The sequence below is a fragment of the Cataglyphis hispanica genome, chromosome 10 (assembly GCF_021464435.1).
Source record: "Cataglyphis hispanica isolate Lineage 1 chromosome 10, ULB_Chis1_1.0, whole genome shotgun sequence".
Classification (NCBI taxonomy): Eukaryota; Metazoa; Arthropoda; class Insecta; order Hymenoptera; family Formicidae; genus Cataglyphis; species Cataglyphis hispanica.
Window position 1 is genome coordinate 5,882,608 of NC_065963.1, and position 11,556 is coordinate 5,894,163.

The 11,556-nt window shown below is 37.0% G+C and overlaps 2 protein-coding genes across 2 annotated transcripts; both read left to right on the forward strand.

Moving 5' to 3' along the window:
* The first annotated feature begins 216 nt into the window (after window positions 1–216).
* On the forward strand, window positions 217–1,196 carry LOC126852222 (uncharacterized). The gene has a single exon (XM_050596768.1). The coding sequence runs from the start codon at window positions 319–321 to the stop codon at window positions 1,015–1,017; it is 699 nt and encodes a 232-aa protein (XP_050452725.1). The 5' UTR covers window positions 217–318; the 3' UTR covers window positions 1,018–1,196.
* Window positions 1,197–2,234: 1,038 nt separating this feature from the next.
* LOC126852489 (uncharacterized) lies at window positions 2,235–4,833 on the forward strand. Its single transcript, XM_050597325.1, has 4 exons — window positions 2,235–2,252; window positions 2,841–3,425; window positions 3,806–3,989; window positions 4,481–4,833. The coding sequence occupies exons 1-4, from the start codon at window positions 2,235–2,237 to the stop codon at window positions 4,711–4,713; spliced, it is 1,020 nt and encodes a 339-aa protein (XP_050453282.1). The 3' UTR covers window positions 4,714–4,833.
* Window positions 4,834–11,556: the final 6,723 nt, after the last annotated feature.

Sequence of the window (11,556 nt, forward strand, 5' to 3'; positions counted from 1 at the left end):
GTTTCATCCCGCCGTCGTCTCCCGCCATCCCGCCATAAGCTCTCGCTTTACAAACAGGCTTACCTTGCTCCGGCGAAACGGAAGTAGCACCTATCACCGCACGCACTTTCCGTTTCTCGAATGATTCTAGGTTTTCTTCCTTCGCGCCGTCCCGCGATCGTCCCTATCCATCGTCCCTATCCTATTACGTGATCTAGAAGGGCTATAAAAGCGGCCGCGCCAGCGTGCATCGAGTGCATCTTACGTGACATTGCACCTGTTCTCGTCGTCGATTGCGTTGGACAAGATTATCGCTGTTCTGGATATTGCGACAAAGAGATGAGACACTTCGCGATCGTGATGCTGGGCCTGATCGGTCTGGTCTCGGCCAAGCCCGCTCTTTTGTCCGTACCGTTGACATACATGACAACTTTGACACCCATCGGTACCAATCGTGGACAGAACCTGGACAGATTGAAAGACCCGGTCGCGCATCCCGATGAGAGGAGGACGAATTCGGCAAACGAGCCTGAAAGATCGGTTGGGTCGCGAGAACAAGAATCGTCGTCACCCCGATTCGTCAACAACGCGCCTCTCGATGTCGACGGCAGGGTCGTGGATACGCCAGAAGTCGCGGCAGCCAAGGCGGCCCACGCGGCCGCGCACGTCAAAGAGAAGATCAACCTAGCGAAGGAGGCTGCGAGATCCGGTAGCGCGACGGATTCGTCGGAAACCAGCGACGATGTGACCCTCACCGAGACGGTTCTGAGTACACCGAAAGTCGCGCGTGTCAACGAGAATATCGACCTGGAAGCCGGCGACGTTCTCGCGCGACTCCGCGACGGTTCCGTGGTGCCGTTGGTGCTCGCCAACGGTGTCGTCGCTCTCGTGCCCGTCGGTCTCGACGGCAGGCCCCTGGACAACGTGTCGGAAACGATGGTGGCTCATGACGATCAGAATCCGGTGAACGACGCGAGATCCGTGGACGCTCTGGCGATCGCAGGTCCAGCTCTCGCTTATGGCAGATTGGTTTATTAAAAGAAAAGATTTACCCGAGGCACTCTTTTGGAGAAGACATGTTTCATAGTTTATTAGTATCGATTAATTGTATGTCAGATAATAATGGATTATGCATGGACGGTTACTCTCTTCTATCTCTTTCTTATTGCATCTTATTTTACGAGACGATTTATTGTGAAGCATTTTATTATTTTATTCAATATATAATATAATTACAACAAGATTTGGTCTCCATAATTTATGTTAAAAAAAGAAATATATGAGATTATATAACAAAAAATTACAAAATTATTATTGTAAAAGGCAGCTATTATTTATATAATTAAAAATAAATTAATGTATCAATATAAATTTTATTAATCTAGCATATAATCACACATAACACTTGAAGATAAAAGGAGAAATTTTATATAATCAAAAATTACGTAATGAAATTTCAAAAATGATCTTATTTGACAAAAAGAACAAAACATGCGATAGAATTAGTATAAAATATTTATGTATACCTTATTTGTAAGACGATTATTCTCTGCCAAGACATTATGCGTCTTCTATACTAGATTTAAATAGAAATAAACAAAAATAGAAAATACATTTACCCAGAACCATTATACCGCGTAAAAGATTGTCAAAAAATTGTTATTACAATGAATACAAAATAAATCATTTATTTTCTGCATGTATTTTACGGCTCAAGCATTCGATTCGTCTCGACAAAACTCAAATAGCGAGATGGTAATAAAATATTCCGCGTTTCATCTCGCAGTCTCCACAAGATCTTGTAGACTTAACCGACTCTCGAGTAGAGATTCCGCGCCCCTAAGCGATCGAGAGGATACAACGAGCGATAAATTAGCGTCCCTAATAATCGTCCTCTTCTCGAATCCGCTCGGTACCCACCCCTTCTCCCGCGATAACGATTGCGATTGAGATTATGCGCGACCTTGGCGGTAGAGCGAAGCGGATCCTGATTCGGAAAAAAGGCGCCTGGTGGAAACCAGGCATCTCTCTGTCACGAAGCCGGATTCCGATGATCGCGACCTCGAAGACACTCGCGCGACCAGTTTTCGCCGCGTTCGCGGCTTCACGAATTTTTCCTCGCGAGAGGAGGAAGAGGACCACGCGTTGCCTCAGGGCGTGGTTGATCGTAAGCTATCGCGTATATAAAGGTGTCCTGGCTGCGTGTCGGAATCGAGGATACACAATCGACGTGTTATCGAAACGTAAAGATCATCATGAAGATCGCGTCCGTAGTAAGTGCTTATCCTGGCGATTCCGCGTGTAGGAAGACTAGTATCGATCCTGAGATCGCGTTGGTGGTCTTACGTGGGTTTTGCGACTGCACGATTATCTCTAACAAAAATCACTCGTGATATAAATTATTCGACGGAGGAGATTCGCTTCTCTCTCTCCTCGTACCGTGAAATTTTCATTTCACTAGAAGAGTCTGTTTGAGTGAAAAGCAGTGAACGAGAGACTTTATATTCTATGTTCTATCTATAATTAAATTATTATAAAATTAATACAATGGTAGTCTCATACGTATGGGTAGAGTCAAAAATTATACAAGAGAAGAAAAACTTTTAAAAAAAATTAGGTATAAATGTTGGCGCATAATAAATTTATGACAGACGCAACGGGGATTTAATTTACGCCGTAAACCGCTGATACTCGTTGTAATATCATCTTGGATGATATTAATCCATAATTCTAAACACCTAACACCTCCCGCAAATTTGCGATAAAATAAAAGATCAAACCGCAAACCGCAGGTAAACTGCGACAAGTTATGCAAATCTCTGCAAATCATAATCATAAACCGATCTGACGCACATTTTCAGCTTTTAGTTGTCCACTGCTTGATTGGTGCCGGCTTCGCCAAGTCGGTGTTTCTCGGCTATCAGGACAGCCTGGGCCAGTACAGTTTCGGCTACAGCGCGCCAGGATCGGCCAGGTCGGAGGTCAGAACGTCCAATGGCGCGACCAGAGGCACTTACAGCTACGTCGACGAAACCGGCGTGATCCAGACTGCACAGTACGTCGCAGACGGCGAGAACGGATTCCGGGTGTACGCTACGAATCTTCCGCAAGCGCCGCTTCCAGTCCAAGACACGCCGGAAGTGATGGCCGCGCGCACGGCGCATCTCCAGGCCCTGGAGATGGCGACGCGAAGGGACGAACAGGCTCAGAGTCTTGATGTGAATCAAGAGGGAAATGCGCAGGAAAAGGTGCTGGAGGACAATCAAGATAATGAAAAATCAAATCTCGGCAAAATGCAAGAGCAATTGGAAGCCAAACTTGTGAATCTTCCGCTGAAGGAACAGAAGGACGAGCTAAAAAAGGATAATGACGAGAGTCTACAAGCGGTTGCTTCCAGAAGCGGCGTCGATGAAACGAACGAGAAAAACTCGCAGAATGTCCGTGAGGTATATATAAATATAAAAAAAAATAATCCTCCCGCAATCTTTAAAAAATAATTTTTGTAAAAATGATTTTTATGCGACTCATCCTATGCGTATAAATTATTTATTCAAATCTTAGAATTTCTAAAATCTCTTTTCCATTCTCTCAAAACTTTTCTCTTTTAAAATAATTCTTTAAATATACTTGACGCAAAAAAGCTATCTTATTTTTTTTATAAATTTTTAAATAATATTTAATAGAAAAAATTTATAGTTTCTTTACATAAAATTTGTAAATTCTTGAACAAGATAATTAATGGAATGTCCAAACTACCAGCGTTTCGAAATTTCGAAATATTCCTGTCCCGAAATTCCTCATCGGTATTTTGAAAAATGATCAACAGGAATCCTCCGGAAAAGTGACGGAGGAAATTGTCGGCGGCGCAAACATCCCGGCGATTCCATTAATTTCCTCTCGCGTGCTCTTACCTCAGGCATCAAGCGGAAACACGGTGCCGATATTTCGCATCTCCCATGGAATCTACGAGATCGAGCCTTCCGCCATACCGGAGTCATCGATCGTTCAAGGTTATTAGAATAAGTAACTCACCTTATTTATTCCATCTCTTCTCTGCTGCTCCTATTTTATTAGACATTATATATTATCGTGGAATATTTTTGGACAAAAATATTCAAATTTTCACATAATTGTTAACGTTAATTGTTCGATGATGTTCGTATAAAAGGCTTTGTATAAATATTTTAATTATTCCATGTTTGGGATTAATTAAAATTGTATTTGAAAATTTGACACGACGAGACTATATACGCGATATTTTATTAAAATTAATTTTTTCGTTAAAAGAAAATTAAATTGCATATGATAGAAAATATCTTTAATTAAGATCAGTTCTCTCATTTTTCTCGATTAACTTTCTTGCCCTTCTTCCGAAGGTCGTCCTTCACGAATCGCGCGACCGGTTCGCACACTCGCTTGTTGATAATCTCGTAAATTGATCCTGCCAATTAATAAGATTGTCGCAAATTATCAAAAATAATTGTTCGGCTTTTTCCTGCAGGCACTTCCGGCGCGATCACGCCAGCGGCGACGATCTTGAAGAGCACGACAATTTCTGACAATCAAGCAGCAACGCCGGAGAAGGAACAACAGATGCAACGAGCAAATGAACAAGGTGTCGCTGTCAATACGATTGTACCATTGAATGCAATTCCGCTGAGTTCGTCGCATTCGAGTTTCATTAGATACGTATCGCCGGTGTCTCTTCATTACGTCGCTTACAACGTTTTGTGAATACAACAGAATATACATATCCTTGGGAGAGATTTCATGGAACAAAAATCTGGAATAAAATCTCAGATGTAATGAACAGATTGAATCGGGCTGTTTCTCCTTTGCGTTCTTTTTATGTGTCTCAAGATATTTTTATTCTTCTTTACAAAATAATGCGGGATGTTATTGGACAATACACAACGGAGTATGATATATGCGTATATAATAATCGATATTAAGGATAAGGATAATTAAAATCAGCATCATCGTCGTTGTCGCCGCCATCGTCCTGTCATACTGATGAAAATACTTATAATACTTGGCGCATAAAATAATACTAACTTATATATAAATGAGATAAAAAAACTAAATAGTGTAAAATCCTTAAAAAGAATCGCAGCTTCTTATAGTCGCGAGTAATGTGAGAACCTATCAAGGAGAATTGACAGTTAATATAAGATTCGATGATAAAATCATCAAATATCATAATTCTAAATTGTGCATACACGATATGTGTCAGCTGGAACAAATCATGCTCCTAATACCTCAATTACATTCAGAAAATTTCAGACAAGACGCAACATCGAAAAAAATTTCATCTAAAACTTTACCTCGAATTCTGAATCACTTTGATTGAAATTGATCTGGGTAAGCCAATTGGCGATTCTCGAAGGACATTCAAAAATGTAATGCAATTGGCTTGCGTGATATCAGATGATTGCGCGTTAATCAGAAGGTACTGCTTTTTTTTACTGTTCCAATTTATTCGATAATTGCATTGAGAAGAACTGCTGTAATCATACAAGCCGCGAAACTGCCATTCATATATATATATATATATGGACGATTTAAGCTCGAAGTGGATCGTATAATTCATCATCACGGCAGGATAAATCTCGAGGAAGTCCGCGCACACTCGTCCGAAATTAAGTACAGCCGATCGATATTACAATTATATCCCCTTCTCGCGCATGCTAATCACTTGTCACGCTTCTCGTGATGGTGGCGTAATCGCAATATTCATCCGGATAATAAAAGTGAAAGACAGCTATAATAAGATTGTCGATCCTATTTGTTCTCGCTCGAGAGATAATAATGTTATAATGATAATAATAATATAACGATAATACAATAAAAGTATATTAATAGCAACATTCGTGTGTGAAGAAAATGTTGTAATAATATAATCGATATCTCTCTCTGTGCCTCTGCAGGCCCCGTCCTGTTGCCATTTTTCTCTATATATAACATTCTCTTTTACATATATATTTATATATATATATATATATATATATATATATATAAATCTAAATTTTAATATATATATATTTATAATGTTCATATTTATATATAACACACTTGTTCTAGACGTCAAACGCATTGACTTCGAGAAGCTCGGATGATCGATTCTCTCCGATCCTCATCGCGCGCGTAATTTTCTTTTTTTTTTTTTATTTACTATCTGTTCATAATCTCCTCGGTTTCTATCTATTCTCCCTGCCCCCTTTTCCAATATGCTACAGTGTATGCAATGTTCAATGCGTATTTAAATTAGAAGATGTAGGCAAAGTATATATAGTTCATTTCTGATGGATACATATTTGTATCTGTGGATGCTGTAATATTTCCGTCGAATATTTATGAGTCATAAAAGTTGCACGGATCAATAAAATTTTTTTTAGACGATTGAAATGTCCTGCTAATTTTATTAATCAATGTAGTTTTCAAAGTGATTTTATATATCGATTGGAGTAAAAATTATATCGACAACGGAATAGAGGCATAAATTATTATAAACATTTCATCGCGATTCATTTCATTTTGTCATCACTGTACATAGCAATAATGGGAATACTTTTCTCTTTTTTGCAAAAGATAAAATATTTACTTAAAGTTAGGCGTGTGCAGTATTAAAACAATTATAATTTCTCTAATTAAGACTTGAAACCGATCATCTGTGCCATTACTCTCACAATCATTTTAATATATTGATTCTCAACTTGTTTTGTGACAGCAAAAATATCCTTGACAGAAAGTCATCCGTTCATTTATTTCATTTAAAATCTCGCGTACGAGCGATTTTGGAGAGAAAGAAATTTCTTCTTTAATTTAGCTATCCATTACTTTACAATTTAAATTTGTATTAAATTCTCTCGATACCCACTGCAAAGTGTCACATAATTTTTATTCTATTTTTGTATACGAAATTGTTAAGTATGTTAAAGAAAGACAATTTTCGCGACATGGTCTCTATTCCTCATTAATGAATCGGATACACCACCTCGTCTGCGTCGTCCGCTTTCTCTCGATTTAACGGCGTATCTAGGAAAATTCATGTGTGTGGGCGGTATACTCTTAAATATCAACGTAAAATCAAAAACGGACCGACGTGCGCGTCGCGAATCTGGTTTATGAGAATTAAATTCTTCAATAAAAAGACCGCAATCGGTCGAATACTTGTATTCTCTCATTTTATAAAAATTATGGCAATTTGATTTGTCTTTGATGATACTTTCCGTTTCTCGAGAATACTCGGTTAACAATATCTCGAGGCTGGTCCTGCAGAATTTTCCGGATCGAAGAAAATGACGCGCAACGCACGGCCCGTCGAGGATACATCCACATAAGTCTCTCTTTATTTTTTTCTTAATTATTATATTTCTCTTGCTATACATCTCGCGAAACTATCGACTTACCTGGGCGACGATAAAATTTATTATTCTTACATAAAGTTCTTTCTATATAATTTTTTTCTGCTATTTGTTATAATCTCTCTCCGCATATATGTGTGTTACGAGTATGACCTGTATGTGTCCGTGTATATTATATATATATATATATATATATATATATATATATATATATATATATATGTATATACTTAGAAGTGTCGACACCGCTGTTTTTGCGCGTGTAGATGTAATTAGCTCGAGTGATTTCCTCGCCCTGACTTAATTATAACGTATCGACGATGATTTCGATTGACTATGGTTGAAAGGCGCGCACGTTTTTTTGTTGTTGCACGTTAATCATATGAACAATTGACTTCGTACTCGTTTCTAAAAAACTTTTAATCATCCTACAGGCGACTCGAAAAAGAATTCTCTCTCTCTCACACACTCTCAAATGTTATCGTTCTTAATAATCTTCGCGCCCGTATTTTAATTCTTCATCGTCATTCGCACGATATGGTCATGCCGGAAAAAGGTGATTCACTCGCCAATGAGTTCGATAAACAAAAAAAAAAAAACCAAGCTGAGAAAAATTTCTTGTCTCGCACGAAGAAATGTTGAATCCAATTTGGAAAGATGAATCGCAATAAATAATGACGATAATTAAAAGCTACGATCGCGTTATCGGTGATGAAATACTTTAATGAGATACTGGTAGAAATGTCGCTGTTGTATTTCAAAAAAATGTTATTGTTGCATATTGCAAATATTTTTTATCACCGTTCATGCCTGCAGGAATGTCTGAATGAAATTTCTAAAATACTAATAAATACTAATAATTGAGAGAGAAAATACCAAGTTTGATTTGCCATCTTGTAGTCGTTAATAAACGATTGATCATAATATTTCTAGAGCCTACAGAAAAATTTATCAAAGACAGTCGACATTTTTTGAAACTTCTTCGTGATCTTTAACCTCATCATGCAGAATTATTTGCAGCGTATCGCTAAATTATTGACCGATATTCAAGAAATAAAATTTGCAATTATCTTTCGCTTATTCAATTTTTATCACAGTCGAAGTTTGAGTATTAAGTACAAAAGCGTGTGATTAATACCTTTTTATTTTTGCGAGACGTTAATTATTATTAGTTTTCTGAACGTCTTTATTCTATTAATAACGAAAAATATAAATAAGGAATGTGTACGCTTATTTTTCTTGTCCCTTTACCCTTTCTTTTCTCGAAATTACTTTTTATGGCACTATTCTTTATTTAGGCGTGTAACTGTATCATGTAATAAAATGGAATGTTGTAAAATATTCTTAAGTTCATATATAACCGCAGCTTCCTCTTCTCGAATCGGAAATGGATTTATCGATACGCCACAATAAAATGAATTTATCGATACGCCACAATAAAAGATTTCAAGATATATCGTTCCTCACGAAAGAATGAAATCTCCAACTTCCTCATCGGATGAAATAAAGAACCTATTTTAGCTTGCTTATATTTATATACTTTAAAAACTACGTTAATTTGATCTAATCATTAGTGCCCACTGTCGCTCTCTTTCTTTACTAATTTCGGAACACTGAAATACAGGGACTTTATACACATACTATATGTATATATGTATATCTCGCGATAAATCGTGCACTATCGTGCTCTATGATATAATTTATCTAATACTGTGACCAATTCTTTGCCGGTGTGAATTTTTTTCGACTAACGACACCGCCGGAAAACGCTTGTCTATCTCGCGAATCTCCCGATGACCGGAAAACCCCGAGCTTGTCTTCCACATTTGTCACGTTCGTTCCTCGTCGTGGATAAAGCGCATAATCTGAAAATCCGTTCGTCTACGCTTAACTTTATACAAAGCCTTTGCGCGTAGCACACGTATACGATGATTTTGAGGAGGCAAGCAATATTGATCGGATTATAGACCGACCGTTTATTTGTTTATTACTTTCGTCTCAATGAAATCGAAGATGCCGCGGACGTTGAGCTTATACATTTCGAAAATGCATTCCAAGTGTACTGCTTGTGTGTGTGTGTCCGTGTATCTTGTGTAGCACAATGATGTACAGAGAACAGCATCATGCAGAAGAAAGATTTCGTCCAGCAGTCGGAAACTACAATGGCACTCGTTGCATGTCATTCTTGATTCGACGCTATTGCATGATGTTGAATTATTTTCCATTTTTTAAACCGCTCTAAAAATATCTTTTATACAATATAAATAAAAAAACTTAGAGAAAATACATAAATATATAAATATATGTGATAAAAGATTAAATTATCACAGAAAAAAATTATAAAATATATTTTTCACATAATTAACGCAAAGTAACTTGATTACTATCTCTTTACGGAAAGTTTATTTTCGTCTATAACAATATTGCCATCGAACCAATAGCGACATAGTAATGCCTCAGTGAGTGTCCACGTGCTGAAAAGTTTTCAGTGACAATAATAGTGATAACAGCAAAATTACAATCACAGTAGTAGTAATAATAGTAATAGTAATAATAGTAATAGTAGTAATAGTAGTAGTAGTAGCAGGCCGTTCGAAGTAGATGGCGAAGGAGGGAACACGACGACAGGCATAGCGATAGTTCGATGATCAGTTTTTTGAGCTGGAAGAAATGTCATCAGGGAGAAGAAAGACTGAAATAGATGTAAAATTCGATAACAAAAGAAAAACCTCGATCGCTCTCAAGGAAAAAATCTTTCCAAAAAATTAAATCTATTTTGCCATATTTTTGTTATTTATATTTATTCGCACAAAAATTTTTATGTTTAGAAAAAAAAAATTAATAAATGAAACGGCACTCGATATTAAAACAAAGAAAAAATTATGGAGTAAACTTTCATCACAGAAAGATTGAAGCTATAATACTAAAGCTAGATATTATTGCTATAGTTCTGAATGTGAAGATCGCGATTGCAAATATCACAGTAATGTGAGGTATTTCTTTTCTAATGAGCCAAGGTATGAAAAAAAGGGCGCATCATTGGATCGAGAATCTCAGAGAGACGGTAAAAAGAAGGATATAGGGTACAGTACATATATATACATTGAGAGATAAGAGTGTATATATATAGCATGTATATAGTATACAGACAGATGTAGAGCTACATAGATATACAGAACTAGTAGGTACAAGTAGAACATGATAATATGGAATATGAAATTATAGAGTGCCACTAGACTTAGTTATGCAGCTTGTTGACAATACAAAACGTTAGTATGGTAATGGTCAAGCTCGTCAGAGATAAACGCGACGTCCATCCGGCGGAGAGAGAGAGAGAAAGGGAGAGCGTTTAATTTTTCAATTTGTGCAAAATATAATTCCTTCAACGAGATATGCATTTTTTATTCGATAAATATATCTTATTTATATTATTTAAATATATATATATATTTTTTTTTTTTTTGCAACAACGTGTTGAACAATCTCTTTGTCAAACAGGAAATCTTAATATTTGCTCGATTTTCCTTGAACCGTTAATTGCTATAACCAATCATTTTAATATTTTTCTTTTAATTTGATTATTAAAAATAAAAAACTTGATATTCGATATATTGTTTACTCAAAAATCCGCTGCAAAAAAAAACGTGGATGGACATCGAGAGTGATCTCTGGCGTATCGGAAGTGCGTATATGTGTGTGTCTATATATAGATATACCTGTGGACAAAATTTTGTGCCACACCAGTGCAAAACAATTGCATCAATTGCACAATTCCGATCGCAATCTCGACTAAATCAATCGATATCGCGGCGGAAACACCATCAACGCACATATAAATTACTCTATAGATCGACATGCGATCCGCTCTCTCTTTCTCTAATACCATATTAGAGCCATTTGCTTCCTTTTATTTTTTTTTTTTTTACGTTTCTCTCTCTCTTCTCTCATCACTCTTCGTACATTCTTCTTCGTTTCTTTAAAAAGGTAATGACGTTGATCCCATAGAATACAGTGTTTTAAACATCTAGGCACAATTCCTAATGATTGTTTTGGGCGAGCTCTTGTGCGCAAGAAAATCCTCCTCCCTTATTTCCGAACAGCGGATTTTCATTCCTCGATCTTCAAACGCGCCGAGGGTATCTTGTACGGTCCAAGATACAATTGTTGTAGCGATTTTTTAAAAGAAGCGCATAATTAAGAAAAGAAAATATTA

Coding starts and splice junctions, on each gene's coding strand:
- LOC126852222 (XM_050596768.1), top strand. CDS start 319: ATGAGACACTTCGCGATCGTGATGCTGGGCCTGATCGGTCTGGTCTCG.
- LOC126852489 (XM_050597325.1), top strand. Junction 3,426..3,805: donor ACTCGCAGAATGTCCGTGAG/GTATATATAAAT, acceptor AATGATCAACAG/GAATCCTCCGGAAAAGTGAC. Junction 3,990..4,480: donor GGAGTCATCGATCGTTCAAG/GTTATTAGAATA, acceptor TTTTTCCTGCAG/GCACTTCCGGCGCGATCACG.